Here is a 20,581-nt window from a genome sequence, read left to right on the forward strand (position 1 = left end):
AACAAAAACATGACACAGAGAAGCAGTAGTGTATTTGCATCACTTCTATACATAAATCACTTAGACTAATACAGATACCACCGAAATAAGAAATACACAGTTAATTGTTATAGCTCTAGTTAGCATTTACATGGTTATAAGAAAAAATAGATTCATATAAAAATAACTACAAAATTTATTTTGCTTTTTGAAACACCTATGACTTTCAGTTTTCCTGCTTGTGAGATGAGAAATGCCCCTGCTCTATATCTTTATTGTAAAGCTTGTGGGAGACAGTACACAGGAAGGGGGTGAGCACTCGGCCTTAGCATATGTGACTGCCCCATCAAAACTGGTGTGCATCCACTGAGCATCTATTAAGTATACACACTGTGCCAGATGTAAATATTTAAAGAAGAAATACATAAGTCCCGTCTTTCTGGAGACACCACAGGGAAATATTGTCCCTTATGCAGAGAGAATTATGCCCAACATCCCCTGTCAGCCTTCCCCAAGTTAGCTAAAACAGTGCTCTTCTTCACTGGGGCCAAGGATGAGGTATAGTGTTATTGAGCTGTGTTTCCCTTCATACTTTATCTGTGCCTCACTGTGGGGTATCAACTTACAATTAGATAATAGACCGGATATCTTGCAGGCCTATCTACAGCCCTGGCTAGCATGTTATCAGCTCTGTCCACACCCCAAAGGCACTATTTCTTTCCCCTTCTCTCCTTCATGAACCCTTTTTGAATGAGCCAAAGCCATGGCCCCAGAACACAAGAACTTGCCTATATCACATAGGCTTCAAGTATGTACCAAAGAAAATCCTAAGTACCCTTGATTATAAACACATGAGTGCAGTTTTAGGATGAGTCATGTGTTTGAAACTTGTCCACATCACTGGAATTTGCTCCATGATGGGATAAGGACTGAAAGTACTCAGAGCATTCTGGCATCTCTGCTTTATTTCTTCACGTGTCTACAGCAGACCCTCCGTATGCCTTGGGAGCTAATGTGTTCTCAGTTGGGGCAGGGGCAGGTGGGGGTGGTGCGTGTGGAGAGGAAAGATGCAGAGATCAACTGTTTGCTCATGAAGACTGGCTTGTTCTTGGACTTGGGAGCTCCAGACCTAGAGACGGGATGGTGGTTAGGCTATAAGGAGCTCCCCAGGTTTCTAGACCAAGAAGAGGCAGAAGAGGGTACCCTTCAGAGGTAATTTTCTGAGTTTTGAAAGACCACTGGAGCTTTTGCTTTTGTAAGGATGGAGAAAGTGACAAGGAACAAGCTTAATCTCTTCAGCAGATTCATTGCCAAGCAACCCAAGCCCCAGGGGAAGAAATTCTCTAGGTGAGAGGGGATTGCAAAGCAAGGGATGAAACATCTATTTACTTGGCCGAAATTCTTGCCTTGAGAATCCAGAGTTCTTGCAGAGCAAGTCATATTGACATTATTTTGTGTTGGGCTTGATATCTGGAACTTTGTACTCAATTGTTTTTTTTCCCCCTAATGTTTTTCAAATGGGATTATGCTGTTTGTGTAAACGGTTGTCTTTTCCCTGTGACATTTCTGTTAACTGGTTGCAGAGGATGCCTTTTGAATGAAACAGATCCCTAAAAAATCTGTGAAGCTTGATGATGTCCAGAGATCTTCATGGATCCTTAAGTTCACAAGTGTGGAAACGTTCACACAAAACCCTCCTGCCTCAAATCTCACGTGCTCCCCACGCATTGCCGCACAGAGCAGGTTAACCACCTCTTGCGCTGTAACTAGTTCAACCTATCACATTGTGATGAGCTTTGTTCCGTCATGTAGAAATCAGTTTTGACTACAACAAGAACAGTAAAAGCATTCATTTATGGAAGTTCTTGTAAAGATACCAATGAATGGAGAGTCACAGCAACAGAAAAAGCAGGAGTCGCTGTCCTCTTGGTTAAGAGGAATAAGCATCAGATCCAGGTGTCTATGCACGAAGAATGACCCTCTGGGGAAGGGGCCATCATGGCTGCTCATGAATAGTTTACGCTGAGAAATAAGGTCTAGAAGGGACCGCAGGCTTCCTTCGTACCCATGCTCCGGGCTTAGGATGCTCTGGACACGGGTTCTTTAGCCGAGTGTCCTTCAGCAGACCTTCAATGAGGAGCAGGGGGCAGGAGCCAGAGAGCAGCAGTGAAAACGACTCCTTGAAACTCCTCTCTGCTACTCTACATCTGGGAAGGAATAAAGGATGTTCTAGTAGACTAGGGCCTTCTAAAAAGCCAAGGGGTGCCCAGCCTCACCTCGCTACCGATAATCCCCTGTGTCTCTGTTTTCCATCCCAACTGGAAACAATATTTAATGAAATATGCATAAAAAATAGAAGGTTGAAAACCGGGATTGGAAACTCGAACGCGACAGAGGGAAAGAAGAAGAACTCATCAAAGGCCTACAGAAACCGGAGGACTACGATGGAGAACTTATCACATTTGGTTCGGTTTCCTGGCAGCAAAGATATAAAGGGGGGGGGGGAGAATAAAAGCTTACCTTGAAGTAAAGTCACAATGTGGCATTTATGCAAAAGAAATTCAACGACACAGTGGGCCATGCCCATCAGGCTTGCAGAAAAATGTACTAAAATTCCACATCTAACCATTTCCCGTGTTGTCCGTCAGCAAGAGCCCAGATAAAACCAACACAAGTACTTAGTTGTGAATTTTACCTCCAGAAAAAGCCAAATAGTGATGATCATTAAGGGAGGGGTTGGTGAAGGATGGGTAGAGTCACAGGTGAAACAAAATGACAGAGCGTTGATGACTGCTATGTTGGGCGAAGGCGGCAAGGTGGGAATCATGTTCTATTCTATTTACTTGATATCCACTTACAGTTTTCATAATAAAATATCTTCAGGTAGTGGGAAGCACTTGCCACCAAGAAGCGAAGCTAACATATTATCAAAGAAAGGTTGTATTCTACCTGATAAAGTTTTAAGGTAAGTAGATACAACTTTACTCTGGAATTCTTTGAAAATTGATTGCCGGGGCTATGGTGTACTTGCTAGTGTGCAGAATCGGCTCCCCTTCACCGCAGACTTTCTATTCAAGCTCAATACAACTATTGATATATTTGAGACTTGCTATAGAGGAGAGAGAGGCAAAAGCAGATTCAAGGTACCTTCACTGCAGTTCTTCAGGGCAAAGAAATCCACTGCAGACAAGCTCCGGTTTCCACTCGAGATGTATTCCAGGGCCACTCTAAACGGGTTCTCTGGACGCCCAATTCTTCCGTGCAGCACTGTCCAGCTGGATGCATTGGAAGGCAGAGGAGAAAAGCATAAGTAAACAGTGATGAGAAGCCAGCCTAATCTGCAGAGAGGACCACTCCTCTAGAGTGAGTTTAGGTATCACATTCTTAGTGGGTACCGAGAGACGGAACCCCAAATGGTTCCACCGAGAACAGGGACCCTGAGAGCAACACGTCAACATTTGTTTCATTCCTGTCAGGTGGACTCAGAAACCCTGTTCTCAAACCCACTGAAGGCAGTGGTATTCCTAGAAAGCTGCACATCTTTGAAGTAGTTCTGCAGCTAGTCTCACAGAGGAAGGACATCCACGCATGAGACAACCTGGCAGCAGAGCCCAGGAACAGCCTCCTAAGGTTTACCAGCCAATTCGTAATCATCTCTTTGGAGCAACACTTGGTTTGGGCTTGTTATCTGCTTCCAAGGTCTCCCAATCCCCGAGGTTTGCTGTGCGGTTACTTAGGGAAGCTAGAGAGGACTATTTATCAACTGCTGCAAAATTAAAGTGCACTGAAGCGTGCACCTTGGGGTAAAAGGTATCTAAGATTGACATGGACTTTGAGAGACAGTGAAGACAGCGGAAGGTGAAAGCAGCCTAGACGGTGGGCGTGGCATCTGTCTGTGATCTCGGAGGCTGAGCAGAGGGTCAGCTACAGGACCATTGTTACACCATACTCATGCTGCTAACCTCTTGGGATAGCCTCCTGCCACTTAATGGAACATCCGATTTCCTTTTCAACATTGAAACACACACACACACACACACACACACACACACACACACACACACACACATTTTTCATATACATATATGAATGAAGGAGAGAGAGTAAAAGAAGGAGAGAACATATGTTCATTTATAACTGTATATTTAAACAACTGTCTCTGACAACTGGAAATTACTTTCTTTAAAAACAATTTTATTGAGGTATAATTAGCACATTATAAATTGATTTCACCTAAAGCATATAATTTAATTAATGAAAACTTGTGTATTAGAGGTTTTTGACTTGAGTATATAATGATGAGATCATATTATAATATTTTATATATTAGATTTTTCACGATCAGATTGAACTGAAGGGGAGAAACTGGGGTTCAGGGGGAGGTGGAACTAATCTTTTTGTTTGAGAAACTTTTAAGCCCTCACACCAAAAGACTGTAGAAAATAAGATAAAGCAAGTTAAGCCTCCAGCAATTCAGAAAATTCAAATACCTCAAGGCATCCATTGTCATGAGACAGCCATACTCACCGCCTCAGTGTACAGGCCCAGCTGTCATTTTACATAACTGGCACCACCCTACACGCACCTGCCTGACTGTCCATACCTACTCACCACATGCCCGAAGGCGGTAAATACAGATGGCATCACCATTCACTGATTGTGCGTCCTAATGACTTGGGCACCACCTCTGCCTTCTTCTCTGTTGTGATTGTGCCAAAGCTACCCTGCGTAGTTAGGTCAGAGGTCGACCCTGGGCATCTTCTTTAATCATGTTTACCTTGGTTCTTGAGACAAGGCCTGTCACTGAACCTAGAGTGGGCATTTTGGCTAGGTTGGCATGGCAGGGAGCTCTGCAGATCTGTGTATCTCTGATCCTCAGCACTGTAGCTGCACACAGGTGCCACACCCAGCCTTTACCCAAATTTGAGCCCTTAGGCTTCCTTAGGGGGCAGTTTGCCAACTGAGCCATTTCCCAGCCCTGTGTTGGTTCACTTTTGGTGATAACGGTATTGCTTAAGGCGTCATTGACCCTTCTCAAAGGTGTCTCCCAAGGGGCAGTTTTATGTCTTGGGTTCCTGCTTGAAGTGGATGTCTGCTGAAGGAAGTGGGGACTTTTGTTCCATCTCTATGCTTTTCTGTAGTTAATTCAGATCGCTAGAGTCAAGTCTTCAGCCGTTTAATAAAGTGCATTAAGTTTCCCCACAATAGATGCTGTAGAAAGGCTTATTGCTGCTGTAAAGCTTGTTCTCCGTTACGGTACCCAGCAGGGTTTCCATCCCAAATAAAACCAGTGCAATTGAATAAGGAAAAGGAGGCTTTTCAGTTTAAATGTGGAACTGTCAAAGAAAGAAATATTTGAAAAGAAAATGTAATGAGGGGTTCTTAAGGAAAAGAAAAACAAACGAACAGAGAATGCAGAATTTGTCATGTTCTTCTGAAGCATAAAGGGCTCTCATTTTAAGGAAAGGTGTGAGTACGCTCATATTCTGCCCAAATCTCAGCTCTCCGCTCTGAGGAATGATGGATTTTAATTCCAGGTACACAGTGGCCCTTGACAATGATTTCCATTTCTGTATTGGCGCTCGCCCTCTGGATAAATGTGTCAGGAGTTCTAGGAATTAGTTTCTGAGTTACCGATGCAATAACTTTTGCCTGAAATTCTCTGGCCTCTCATAGTTTACTGCCGAAACTTTAATAACTTTCAGAGCAGTTGCCAAACATGTATTTTATATCCAGGGAAGCTGGGAATAGGAAAGGGCAAGTTTGTACCTAGGGTCAGATTTGTTTAAGAGACAGCCCAAAAGCCCAGTGAAAAACAGACCTGAGCTCTCTTCTCTCCTTGGGTCCAACTTCTTTGCCTATCTCCCAGTGGTCACGAAACTGGCCCGCTAGGGTCTCCACTTCCCGTGTTTTAACTGTTGGCAACTCAATTTATGCTCAAAAGGGAAGGGTTGTATTCTGACCTAGAACTTTCTGGACACAGATGTGCAACTGTATCCATGTTTTGGGGGTTGGTGACATGCTAGCACGGGTGTTACAATCAATCAGTATGACAGCGTGGGCGTCCACCTGGACTTTAGGAAGGCAGAAGGATTGCCGCAACAGCCTGTCACAATCCGTTATCTTTTGCAGGTCTCTGTGGAGCGCTCCGGTTCCCCATTCTGCCTCTGCTGCTCATTTGCCTGATGACTTTGAATGAGACACTTTTCTGAAAATGTCTAAAATGTTGCCTGTTTTCTGAATGATTTTATTCTCAAGCAGAGAAAGTGTCTCTAATTTTGCATGACTTTTTTTTGTTGTTGAGGAAAATCCTGACCATCTGCTTTTGTTTAGTGATTACAGCATAATGAATAAATTAGAGGTGATCAAGGAACCTCTAAATCAATCATCAATCAATCAATCAATCAATCAAACAAACAAAAACAAACATGAAACAAACAAGCAAGCAAAAACAAACAAACAAACAAACAAACAAACAAACAAAGGCAGGAGGACTCTTTTTGAATACAAAGGCCTATTTCTAACCTGGCAGAGAGAAGTTTTTGATTCTGGCTTGGGGCTTGCTAGGACTTGAACAGTGTTCCACACCTCCTTGGGTGTAAGTTTCCTCATTAGCAAAAATGTAGCCACTGTGATGGAAGCTCCCTGTGAGTCTTAATTGACTAGTGTTACACATCATCAGTATTTTGCAGCATGCCTACCGATACAATATTTTATGAAAACCTTGGAAGCTGCAACTAACAAATGATATCTCGCAGAGTTTGGAGAAGAGCTATCAGTCTTCAATCACAGCTCTATTTACACAAAGAGGCCAGGTCTCACTCATTCAGAGAAGTGGAGACTTGGTCAAGGTCATACTTTGAGTTCATCACAAAATGCGGTACTGCTTCTTGGTTCTGAGGATCAGAAACAACACGGCCTACAACTCCATCTGCCCAGTCAATTGCACTTCCATCACCAAGATTACCAAGATAGAGAAGGGTACATGTAATTGGCATGCTAGAGGGATCACTGGAATTTTTTTTTTAAGCCTAGACACTAGATAGGCAGTGGGATAAGAAATCCATAGAACAATACTAAGATTTGCTATAAAAATGAAAGGCCTTTCTTGGGTTCCCATTGCTCTCATCCAGTCCCTACATACTTAAATAGGAAAGTGCCCGGCAACATCTGCTGTAGGCAAGTTGCTGATGAGACTGAAGGGTCAACAGATGTGGTTTTAGAGTGTGAAGGCATCAACTCATGTTAGTCATTGAATGGAGGGACATTTTATGATAGCTTGTGAGGGCCATGGATGGTGTTGACGAGACAGAGAATGCTATGCCACTTTAGTGATTTAACTTCTGCAAGTTTCGCTTTCCTAACTTTTAAGATAGAGGTCATACAAATGAATTCAGGGTCGTCCTGGGATGTATAGCAAAACCCATCTCAACCGACCAACCAACTGACCAACCAAACAAGCAACCAGCCAACCAAACAGTTAACCAAGCAACCAACCAAAGAACCAACCAACCAATTAACCCATCCACCCCAAATAACCAACTTAAGATGTAGGCCATAAGGCCTGGCTTGCTGGATTATGTTAAACATCTGTGAGAAAGATTCAGGCAAAGTAGCAAGTTCTTACAGAAGACCTCAGCTTTCTTTGAGGAAGCATATCAGTCCAGGTAAACATTTGTAACTCAACTTCTTTATAAGATGCAAGGGTGAAAGGATGGTAAATAAAATAGGATGAGAAGACCATTTAGGATTTCTGATTTAACACCCACAGTATTTCTTTAAAGAAAATGTAAGTGGGTCTTCATACAATTAACATAATTCTAAGAAATTATGTTGGAACATCCCTACAGAAATGTGTTAGCTTTAGATCATGATTCCCGGACTAGCCATCTTCTCCGATCTGGGCATAGGGCCCTCCACATTTCAGATAAACCTCTCTTTGATCTTTGTAGCATCCTGCAGCCTGGAAGAAGATGCTTGCTGCCTGCTTCACAGTTCAAGTTTGTTGAGGTGCTGCCACCTATACTTCAAGTGTTACTGGCACACTGCTACATATTAAACACACACACACACACACACACACACACACACACACATATATATATATATATATATATATATATGTGTCACTAAGAGTTTAGGATTTATCTTGCACTAGAGTAACTTGCATACTGGTGAGAACAAAACTATATACCCAAGTTTATAATGAGCTATAGGACATCAGAGCTAAGGGGTGTCCTGGTATATAGGCACCAGGCATTACATGGCGGGCAAAGTGATAGCTCAGGACTGAATGATCAGAGCAGGTATCACTTGAGGTTGGGTTGTGAAAGTGAGCCAGGAATGGGGATGGAGAATGGGGCATGTGGACTGGCTTGAATACCCAGGCAGAAGTTGAACAGATAGAATATGTTCTGAATGCACAGTGGTCTCATCTGGTGTGAGGAAATACTTTTTATTGAACTCCACAGGGAGGGCGATCCATGTGTCTCACTCCCCTACCTTCTTACTGGCAAGATGATGGATCTCCCACCATTGCGTCGTCTGAAGGAGACGAGAAACAATTGAACATATTTCTATTAAATCTGACAATATTCTGACATTCTTGGGCAAAAATTATGTGCTGGCGGAGCTGAGTGAATCTAAAACTTCATGTTCTCTCAGTAACGATAACCATCGTCTGTCCAGGTGATAATGATCCCGGTCCTCTGAGGGGGCACCGAAGGATGGGGGATGGGGGGCCAAGGTGATGCAGGGAGGGGGCAGTGCATAAAACCTCATGGCTCACTAGGTAACTCATGGTAGCTGCATTTCCTGAGAGCCAATAAGAAGGAATCAGAGAATTATACAATTATACCTGGGAGTCGCTGAGTTCTCAAAGAAGAAAAAAGTCCCACCCTATGCACTGATGCTCTCTACCCTATAGGTCAATTCAGTGTGTACGTTGCCTACAACAGTAACACTAGTTACAAGGGCAGCACTGCTATGAAGAGAAACAGTGTCATTAGCAGCTGTTGAAAGTCGCTTTAGGCTCTGCTTAGAACTGGAGTCTGTCATACAAGGGAGCGTAACTCAGTCTTGAAGAACATCGTCTTACCTGCCCTTCTAAACTCCTTGAGGTTAAAACAGTCTACCCAGAGCTTTAGTTCAGTTCCCAGCCCTGGAAAACACGGCCGGGGAAGTGAAGCTTTAAGACACAGTCATCTTCCTGCTCTGCCCTGGCCCTGACAGCCATGTTGTTAGGTGGTAATGAACCATCTAGGGACAGACAAAGTTATGCACTGGGCTGGGGATGGCAGAAGTTAGATGAAGCAGAGAAGTGTCCAAAGCCCCGCCACACAGACCTCGGTGGTGGTGGTGGCAGCGGTGGCAGCGGTGGTGGTTACTATTGTGAAGTCACAGTTCGGTCTACAGAGCTGACATTCTTCTGCCGTGTGTTTGCTCAGACTCTCTCTCTGACAAGGGTTCAACTCAGGCGTGAAGGTGTGAATACGTGATAGGAGCAATAGCTGATCGTGGGAGCTTGCCTAGATCCATGTGGCAGGAAAGGACATCAGGGGAAGCTTTCTCCTCACCTCCCCTCCCGACAGGAAACACACACACACACACACACACACACACACACACACACACACACACACACACACACCACACACACACACACATCAATTTTGCCTTTAAATATATGTTGTGATGATTTCACAGCAAGTGAAAGCGCTTCAGCACAATCTAATACTTTCCCCTTTAAGGTGACCTGCATTTAGAGAAAATTTTTTTGTGTGGTAGATGCAAGGAGGAAAATGCCCAATCAGGGTAAATCTTAGTGTGAAGTCCTTTGTTGCTTACTCATTTTCTCTAGTAATACCATGTGTGTGGCATAAAGTCTTTTGTCCAGGCAGCCTTAGCTTTGCTATTTGCTTGCCCTTTGCTGTGTTCTAGAAGTTAGATGAAGAAGCCGCAGCAATGGCTCAGTTGATAAAATACTTGTTTAAGCACCTGAGTTTGGATCTTCAGTACCCACGTAAAAGCATCTGTAAGCCCAAATGCTGGGGATAGAGGAATTGGAGACCCATGTGTGGATCGCTGAAGCTCACTGGTATGCAACCCAGACAAATTAGCAATTGAGAGACCCTGTCTCAAAGAATAAAGCGGAGAGCAACTGAGGAAGATATGAAATTGACTTCTGACTTCCACACCCATAAGCACACACACCTGAAATGAGCATGTGCATGTGCGTGCATGTACACATAGACACACACACAGAGGTACACACAGACACACACACACAGTGATCTGGAGAGGACTGGGACTTAGATCTGGATAGGGATGGAGGATGAGATTTTCAGTTGAGTCATGGTAGAGAAGAGCTGCCTCCAGCTAACAGTTGTCCCAGGCCCCATAGAAGAGGGCTGGAAACAGACAGGGTGCCAAGGCAGGATGGACTTCCCATGGATACAGGCTGCCCTGGCTGAGACTTAGCATTAGCAAGAAGTGTCATGTCATTGGAAACGCTGAGTAAGCAAGCGATGGGACAAATCCAGGCAAGGGCTCTGCCACTGAGCTACATGGCCAGACCCTTTGGGCTTCTTACCTTGGCCTATTTTAGCTTCTCCTTTGTCTCTCTCCTCCCCTCCGCCCCTGCCTCTGTCCCTCCTTATCTTTCTCCCTCTTCCCTTTACCTCTTTCTTCACTCCTCTCCCCTCCGTTTTTCTTCCTTCCTACTCTTCCCAATTTCTACCTTTCTTTGAGAGAAATGTATTGCTTAAGAACAAAACCTCATAACAATCGAGATGTAATCTGAATACATTATGATAAAAATTTTAAAAAGAACAAAAACTCTGAAGCCAGACTTTCTGATTGCTAGTCTCATTTCTGCCTCACTCTGGCCATGTGACCTCAGGCCAGCCACTTAACCCCTGTGCGCCTGAATTTCCTAGTTGCAACTATGAGGGAAACTTGTAATAAAAGTCTTCTTAACTGGTCTCCATGTGGCCAATTTGCCTGCTGGATTAGCACACACGACTTCTGCATTCGGCAACTGCCCTCCGAGTGCCATGGATAGTTACTAAATAAATTCTCAATACCTGGCCCTCCCACCCCTACTCACATCACCTGAGTTTTACCCACTGAGTGTCAATTATATCTGTGCAGACCTGTTCAAACTTGTTCCTGCAGGTGAACTCATTAAGCTGATGCCACAGACAGAGGACAACTTTGGGAAGTCTGGATACAGATATTGCTGCAGATACTGCTGTCAACTTAGGTCTGAATAGAGCAGCTGCAAAGATCAGGGGCAAAAAAAAAAAAAAAAGCTCAGAGAACTTCAAAAGCACTCTAAAATGATTTCCTCTCTAGAAACCAAAGCTGAGCAACTCAGATGAAGGAAGGGGGCCTGAGTGTGACTGATGTGAAAGACAGTGTGGAGCTATGTCCACAGAATATGCTGGAAGCATAGACTGTGGCCATACACCCAAACAGTGGGCAGATTAACATGCATGTGTGCCCTATAAACTTAAATAAAACATTTCAGGCTGGAAGCTGACTCCAAAGGATCTGTGTATCCCCTTCTCATGGTCTAGGAGGGCTTCTTCTCCTATGCCTTGACTTGTATAAAGAAGTACATGGAAGATTCAGACGTGTGTGTCTTCCCTTTACTAGAAACAAAAGGATGAGGACCGCCCCCCCAAGGCAAACAAGCGAGTGACAAAAAACTTCAAGCTGAGAGTTGACCCCAAGAGCCATGCAGCCCTTTGGCCTCTGGATTTTAGGTCAGGTTTCAAGCAAGACTGTATCCTTCAGGTCCGTCTGCATCTGTTGATGTCCCCGTGGGGGTTGGAGGACTGAGTGGGACTCAGCTGGACTTGGGGTGGGGAGAGCACAATGCTTTGCTCTGCACTGGTGTCTCAGAAATGAAAGAATTCCACTCAACAGTGGAGAATGTCCTGGAATTCTCTCGTTTTTGACCATGTCCCCTGGATGGGGAGGCCTGGTGGCACTTAGAAGAAGGACAGCAGGTTACCAAGAAGAGACTTGATACCCTATGAGCAAATACAGGGGGAGGAGGTCCCCCTCAGTCACAGACATAGGGGAGCAGAGTAGGGGGAAAGCGGGAGGGAGGGAGGAATGGGAGGATACAAGGGATGGGCTAACAATTGAGATGCAATATGAATAAATTAATAAAATATTTAAAAAAAGAAATGAGAGAATTTTAGGAGAATGCTGTGAGAGGGAAGCCACCAGGGTTTCGTGGTCTACAAAAACAAAGGGCAGTCTTTTTGGCAGGGTGGGTGGTAGGTCTTCCGGATCCCTCACACCCGTGACCTTCCCTTTGTCTTTTGAATTCCTTCTCCAAGGAGGTGTGGCCATGCCACCCAGATGTGGCCGTGGGAACCTGCTCTTTAACACTACCTGCTCTCTTCAAATACAAGCCAGATCAGCTCTGGTTCCTGCAGTTTGCTTTCATGTATGGAAAGGGAGGAAGGCAGCATTGAAATATGAAGCGACATTTCTGTAGATTGCCTCCGTCAGTACAGTCTACCTCTGGCTTGAACCCCGGATCCTGCATGGGGTCAGGGCTGAAACAGCCAGTCTGGGCCACCACCTCACCACCTCACAGCCCTTTTCCCAGGATTCCTAGCTTTGGAACTATATTGCTGCATGTTCTCAGAAGCCCAGCCTGCTCCCCAAAGAGGCAGCCTAAATGTCATTCGATGTGTTAACAGATTGATTGGTCTGAGAAAGAATTCAAGCCTGCAAGCCAAACAAAATGCTGATGCCTTCTCTCAGAGGCTCCATGTCAGTCATAACTCTCTGGCCAAGTCAAGCCAGTGTACTGAAACTTTATATGGTAGATGGCCCTGCCTATGGCCTGTGGTTCCCACAGGCAAAATCTGGAACTGGAATCAGTGGTTAGGCATGGAAGGGCAAAGGGCCCGGGGATATTGGAAAAGAGGAGCCCATAGATCTGTACCAAACCACCCGAACTGTTGTTCCGTTTTGCAAGCTCTACCCTTTCTGCTCCTTTGCTGGGGTGGCCATCCAGGAATGGGGAGACAGTTAACAGCAGATTTGATGAACAGAAGGGGCCTCCAGCACCTTGGTGCACAGGCTCTGACAAGGTCTACTAGCCAGAACAGACGCTAAGTATCACAGACAATGATGTCATAGCAGTGGTGAGAGGCTCCAAACCTGGCTTTTGAGTTTTTGGCTATTCTCACATCTAATCCTTAATAGCCCGGCTCCATGGAACAATGAGCTGTTTCCCAAAGGCTGAACCTCAGGGCTACATCAGACTCCACTCTGCACCCATTTTTACAACCAGGGTCTGGGGATGAATCTTCTTGAAACTCAGACATAACCAGGACTCTTTAGCCCTCAGTGCTGTCCGGGGCTTCCTGAACATGGCAAGGCACTATATGCCTCTGTCCTCCTTGCCAGTGTGGTTCTTTATATTTAAAGCCTCTTTCTACTTTTTAAACCACTGAGTTGCTCTTCACTCACCCTGATGTCATGGTAGGCATACAGTCCTCAGGTAGAACCAGGTTAGGAGGAGCAGTGGCAGGAGGAGCCCCGTTCTGCCTGGAAGTCTTGGGAATGCTTCTTGAAGGCGGTGCACTGACTTATCTGGTTCTTATTAGAGAGGGCTAGAAAGGTGGTCGTCGTTTGTTGAATTGCCCCTATGTCTGCAGAACTGATGACTGAAGGCTTAAAACCTCCTGTCCTGCTGCCGTGCCATCATCACTGTGATGGCCTCTCCCTCCTTCTTTCTAGAAGTTGCTTTTGGCTATGGTCATTTATCATAGCAACAGAAAAGGAACTAGTATGGTCTAAGCAGCACGCTCTGTTTTCCTGCATGTGTGCCTCTGCTCTCAGATGGACAGAACCACAGAGGCTCCTCTGTCAGGAAGCCCTTGCCAATGGCCCATAAGTATTCATCTCCTTGCTGTGATGGATGAAAACAACTGAAAAAAGGATGGGATTATTTTGGCTCACAGGTCCAGGATATGGTCCAGCATGGTAGGGAAAGCCAAAGGAAGTGGATGAGGCAGCTGGTCACATAGTGTCACAGACAGCAAGCAGATCACACAGAACAGTAATGCTTAGCTATCAGCTCTCTCTTTTTCTGTCAGTCTAAGACCTCAGGCCTTAGAATGGCTCTGTCTGCATTTATGGTGGCTTTTTCCACCCAAATTAACCTCATCCCAACTAACTATGCCCAGAGACTTGTCACCTACTGATTATACAGCCCGTTAAAGTGACAATCAAACTTAACCGCTACCCTGAGGCATCACGGGCCCCTTAGACTTGCACAGGAGCTCACACCTTTAAGCTCTGCTTGAATCAACTGGCTGAGTTTGGGCTTCAGGCTTCTAGCGTGTTAGCTAAGACTTCTATAGAATAGCAAACAATTGCTTTAGGAACCTGAGACTGTGCTGTACCTGGGAGTCAATTTCTGGGCTGAAACTACCTCCACCAATTTTCATCTGACTTTAGCTCAACCCAAAACATGACCTAAAACTTAAAAAAAAAAAAAAAACATGCAGCCTGTACTAGAAGCAGAGGCACTTTCGGGAGGACCAGTGCAAGGCTGGGTTGGGTGGGAATGCTCAGGCACAGGGCCAGTTTTGCCTTCCATCTTCTGAGTCCAAGAGGATTTTGAGTATTTACAGTAAGAAATCCCTGAACATTCAGAATCCTTTGACACTGGATCTGACCTTGGAAGCCAGAACCCGCCATTTCCCAGAAGGGCCTGGCTTCTGGGTTTTGGCTGGGTCAGTCCTTCGGCTTGAGAAATAGCACCCATGAAATAGGGTACCCCATCTTCCTCTACTTGCTTCCCCTCCAGATGTACGCAAAGTGTCTGAGATGTACGCACTGCTTGTAAACATCATGACTGCCAGCTCTGGGCTTGCAATGTAGCCTTGTAAATAGCAATCTAAGCAGAAACCGGCAAAGAGTCAATAATAACTGGCTTCTGAGGCTGAGGTTGCCACGGTGTCTGTAGTGCTTGCCAAAGTGCGGCCTGAGTGTTTCTTGTGTCCAGAGCTGACTCTTGTTAGGGAAATAAGAGAGTTGTAGATGGGGATGTGAGGAGCAGGGCGGAGCTTGGATAAGTGTGCCCATGCACTCTCATCAGTTAAATAGTAAAATGTAATATCTTGTAATAATAAATATAAGAAGCCATGTTAGTAGTGCCCCAGTAAGTCATCTTGTATGCAGCGGGGCAACTGCCCTCCGTTGAAGATGCCCTAGCCTAGCCCATTGTGCCAGAGGATCCGCATTCTTGGGAGAGGTAGATCATCTTTGTTTTGGTCCAGCCCATTAAGAAGTCTAGCCTTACACTTCCTCCATAGGCTGTCTTTTCCTCTTGGCTATTTCTACCCAATGGTGGGACTGGACGCCCCATGTGAGACTTGTATTTTTTCCTTTCACCCATTTGTCTCTTTCCCCTCAATATAATACATTCCGCATTCCTCCCAGGTTCACCCTCTCATGCTTGTACTTTCCCCCCCAAATATATATATATATTCCATATAGTCATTGGAGCATGGCCAAACTCCCAGTGGCCAGCCCCTTAACGATAACTGAGTCCTTCCTCACCTCCCCGCTCCCCTGCCAGAAGCCATCAACTGTGAAGAGCTACACTTCAGCATACTTATTCACACTATTTAAGGACTCTCCTCAATGGCTTCCTGTTCGGACTTTGAGGGGAGCAGGTTTAGCCCTTTAGTGAAGCTCTCTTTTCCACATCCCCATCTCTGTCCCTCACCCAGCTCACTGTCTCCCAACAGAAGCAGATGTTTGAGGGCTACAATTAAGCCTTCTCAGTAATAGCTCAGGACACAGAGCTACACATTTCTGTAGTACAGATTGCTGACACCAGACACAAAGCACTCGGTGCATCTCAGTGGTGGCGCTGCCAGCTACTCCCATCCTCAGCATCCCACCTGAGCCCCTTGCGATGCACCTTGATCAACTGCTCTGTGGGGAGCAGGGCAACAGCTTGCCTTCTGCTCCTGCATGGCAAGGTGGCCCTTGGCAGGCGGTTGCTGTCTGTGTCCTTTCTCTGTCCTTGGTCCTGTGTTGGTGTGAAGTCCCTTTCCAACATCCTATAGCTTCCTCAGAAAGTACTTGCTTTCTTGTTTCAAGACACCACAGCTCTCTTTAGGGAGCAACAAAGTATCTCTCTTCTGCTACCTAACACTCTAGCATCGTGTTCCTTTGTTGTTTTCCGTGGGAAGATTCTTAGTACGCATTTGTGTGCTCACAGAATTGTGGAGCTTTCACAATAAGCACCGGTGAGGACGTGCATCCTAACCCATCCCTTTCTTCCTTCCTTTAAGAGACTGGGAGAGTGGAGGTGGACGGGGGCATGTTCTCAGAACAGCTGGAGAAGTTAAACCTTTCCCGAGAACCTGCATTCCTTGTTAGGACTGCGGGGACAACCCGGTGTCTTCTACCTACATGGCTACAGCTTCTGTGTTGGTCTCCAAATGGAGGTGACACAAGTTGACTATTCAGACTGGCCATATCCCAGGCGGCCCCTGTGTAGAAATAATTGAAGTCTTTTAACTGAGGTGTCTAAGAGAGCGATTAAAAGGAATTGCAATTATTGAGCCCAGAGGTAAAATTTCAGAACTGGCCCATAAATCCTAGTCTGACGTGAAATTTAAAACTCCCCAATGGTCTTCAGTGCCATATTAAAAGGGTTTTAATGCTAAGAAGTAGAAATAATGAATGATAATCAGGGTATTGTTTCTGAGTATAGGAGCAACTGTGAGGGGCAGGATGACGTTGGAGCAGTGCAGGCCAGCATCGGGTTGTGTTGTTATGTCATTCACGTCCCAAGACACCAGTGAAGGAAGGAAAGGTGGAGGGTAGGTAGAGGCAGAGTGACAGGATGGCTGAATTAGTCCCCAGTGAATGCTAGCCTGAGTCCTGCCAAAATCTACAGGCAGAGTCTGTGGCTGGTACATGGACAGTCCGTAGGGAGCAGGGTCCCGGGAGAGAGACTCAGAGTCTGTGGCTATAGGATTCTTTTGGTCCATGACATCTTCATCCTCAGAGACTTTGGGCTTGAACTGACACTCACATATGGAGAGTCACTGTGGCATAGGGGAAAATCCCAGCTCAAAATATCAGTTCCTTCACTGGCTTAGGACACGTGCCTCCATTTCTTTGTTTCTGGTACCACTACTGTATCAACTCTACATGCCTAGGGAAAACTGACAAGGAAGGACGAGCAGGAGACTGCATTGAAAGCATGAATGATGACACATTTCTATTGTTTTGACACCTATTTTTTTTTTTTTAGTGCTTATTTAGGTGTAGTCATTCTCCTCTGGGTGTATTTTACCTCTTTTTCTTTAAAATTTCATAGCAAAATCTAGCTGGATGAATTCTTGCAGCCCCTGGATAGTAGGCAGATGGTCTGGCCAGTGCAGAAAATTCTCAGGCCATTTCTCTCTGGGAATTGGACTCCATGCCTTCAGGCTCTTACAGCATTATCTTTCTCAGAAGCTTCAAACCACCGTCGCTTTATTTCACCTGGGAGCACTTAAAATCTTAAAATCCCTCTCCTCTCTGCCCCTGTCTGGGTTGCCCCCCAATCGTTTCCATATCAACAGCTACCAAGCTGGATGTTACAGTTCCTGTGGCGTATGGCTCATAGCAGCTGGTAATTTTGACCCCGCGTGGGACTATGGCACCTTCTGTAGAAATTTTTTTTAACTGTTGTGGTTTTCACAATATAATTCTGTCATCTGTAGGAGAGCTCTCCTGACAGCTTTGAGTTCCCAGAAGACTGTGCCTCCGATGGAATGTCATGTCGGGCAGACAGCTTCCAACCCTGAGCCTGCAATGCAGAGGGTACCGAGCAACTCTTAGATGCTCTCTCTGCTATGATCTCGGTGAAACTCTGAAGCCACGAAGAGCCCAAAGCCAAGAGCTCTTTCATGTTTTCATTAGAGATTCCTTCTAAACGGATGGACTCAGTCACTCCGCCTCTTTGCATAAAAGTGTTCAATTTGTCAAGGACACATCCATCAGAATATTGAGGGAAAGACTGTCGAATAAATGTCTCAATCAATACCCTGTGTCTGTCTCATTCCCCTATCCTGCTCAGCTCATGACTCTGATTAAAAAACAAAACAAAACAGGGTGTCGCTTCATAGTGTAGACTGGCTTGGAACCCACTTTGTACCTTCAAATACACAGCACTTCTCCTGCCTCAGATTTCTAGTGCTGGGATTAGATGTGAGTTACCAAGGCCAACCTTTTTCAAATTTTTATTTTTACATTTAGTTCTCTTTTTTTTTAATCTATTTGTGTGTGTGTGAGTGTGTGTTACACATACACACACCACTATACATACACACACACACACACACACACACACACACACACACACACACACACAGAGGTCAGAGGACAGTTTGTGGGAATGGATTCTCTTCTACCATGTGGATTCTAGGGGCAGAACTCAGGTCATAAATGTTTGTTGAAAGTGTCTGTACCCACTGTACCATGTCACCAGCCCAAGCCCAGTTTCTGACGGTGCTCAAGAGTAGTGGTTCTTAACCTGTGGGTCACGACCCCTTTGGGGGTTGAAGGAGCCTCTCTCATGGGGAGTACACATCAGATATTTACATTATGTTCCCAACAGTAGGAAAATTACAATTATGAGGTAGCAATGAAAATAATTTTATGGTTCGGGGGTGTCACCACATCATGAGGAACTGTATTAAAGGGTCACAGCGTTAGGAAGGCTGAGAGCTACCACTCTAGATCAACTTAGTCTAGGTGAGCTTTGGAACCACCAAACTCTTCCTCAGCAACTTGTATGGGGTTTTACTAGGATAATATATCTACTTTAAAAAAAAACTTGAATTCCAAAGTATTCAAAACCCTTCAGACATGGAGATCCTTGCATTTTAATGCGCAATATGTTTGCTTCTAGGAGGGGGGGTCTTCTAATCCCGTCATCCCAAGTTCCTCCTTAACAGAGAGCCTTTCGACACTTATCAGAGCAGAGCGCCTTGCAGCACAGGCTAGGCTGATGTGAAAGTTGGCTTTCAAGAATAATGGACACAGGCATGCAATGTGTGACGCACAAGTGACAACCACCTGCAGCAAGATGTCCTGGAGCAGGACAAATGGAGAATTGGATGGGGACCCCGCCCTCAAGGGGTGGCTAGTGTGACGATAGACAAGCTGTGTATCGCTGACTTTTTTCATTGCTTTGACCAAATACCTCCTCACAGAAAGAAACTCGAGAAAGAAAATAAATATTTGGGCTGACTGTTTACAGGTGTACTGTCCACCAGGGGAGGGCAGGCCTGACAGCAGGTAGCTAGCTCACACCTGGGCCAACCAGAAAGCAGACAGAGGTGATTGCCAGCCCTTGGCTGTGTTTTTCCTTTCCTCCAATTTATTCAGTCCAGGACCCCAACCCTTAGATGGGGACGGCCACATTCAAGGGGGTCTTCTCTCCTCAGGTAAAACTCCCGAGAGACACTTTCACAAGCATGCCAAAAATCGTGTCTTACTGATGCCCTCAGTGTCTTAGAAGCTCATCAAGATGACCGTTCAAATTAGCCACCCCAAGGAGAATGAACTGGAAAGCAAGTGAGTCTAAGAAACGTAGACAACCAGCTTTACTGGGTTCAGTAATGTGTGTCCAGGGTTGCGGCAGGTCCTGGGTGCATAATGACTTTTCGCAGGTCCTAGGTGCATCGTGAGTTTTCATTTTGGGGCTAAGTGTTGAGTGCATTCAAAGTCAAATAGAGTCCAGCTCTGCACGGAATGGGATTTGTTAGCTGTGGAGCAATGAAATTAAGAAAGTAGAGGCAAGGAAAGATGTCCCAAATAGGAGCTATGAGATGAAGAAAGCACACTTGTAAAGACCTTCTTCTCAACTCTGGGGAGGAGAGAAGATGGAAGGAAGGAATTTGCGGTCCTGTCACCTGACTGCTCCCACCTTGTAAAGTTCAAATGTTGCAGACAGAGAAAATGGTAGCAAGGTTGGAAGGAGAGTCAATTCAAGTTTAAAAGAAAGAGATAATGCTACAAGTCTGGGAATAGATTTCAAAACAGGCCTTTTGCTTCTTGAGTGTCCCTTTAAACAATGTGACTCTCGAGGACTCTTCCTTGACAAGCATCTGCCACCCTACACAATAATTAGCCAGCAACACATTTTCTCTGTTGTTCATTAAAGATTAATGAGAGGCAGAGCTGCAGGTCGGGCTCCACGGAGGAACCCTGAAGGGGTCACTTGAACCTTTCATAGCTCTTCCTATCAGAGACTGATGAGCAGCTTTTCAATAGAGCAGCCGCCGCCTGCCTTCTCACCTGCAGTATGTCTTTGGCGGAGACCAAGACATTTTTGGCATGCTGTCTTCCTAGCTTCGGCTCAAAGGCGCATGCGCGAGAGGAAGGAGACCAGCTGTTTGGAGCTCTGCAGCAGGTTGAGCACATTTCACGCTGGGGTGACAGACAGTTTCAGCAGAGCATGTCTCCTCTCTCTCCGTTGAGTAGGAGTGTCAGGTATGCAGGTGCCCATGTGTGCAGACACAGCAAGGTCTGGCCAATTTGGAGGCAGGTC

General features: G+C 45.4%; 1 protein-coding gene across 1 annotated transcript in view; it reads right to left on the reverse strand.

Annotated features, from left to right (window-relative positions):
- The window catches only part of ALK (ALK receptor tyrosine kinase), a 710,702-nt gene that overhangs the window by 180,829 nt on the left and 509,292 nt on the right, over window positions 1-20,581 (reverse strand). The window contains exon 5 of the mRNA XM_084791237.1: window positions 3,127-3,254. Coding sequence (XP_084647363.1) covers window positions 3,127-3,254 — 128 coding nt within the window. The remainder of the gene's footprint in view (window positions 1-3,126; window positions 3,255-20,581) is intronic.

Source organism: Acomys minous (genome assembly GCF_964271855.1).
Source record: "Acomys minous genome assembly, chromosome: 8".
NCBI classification, from domain to species: Eukaryota; Metazoa; Chordata; class Mammalia; order Rodentia; family Muridae; genus Acomys; species Acomys minous.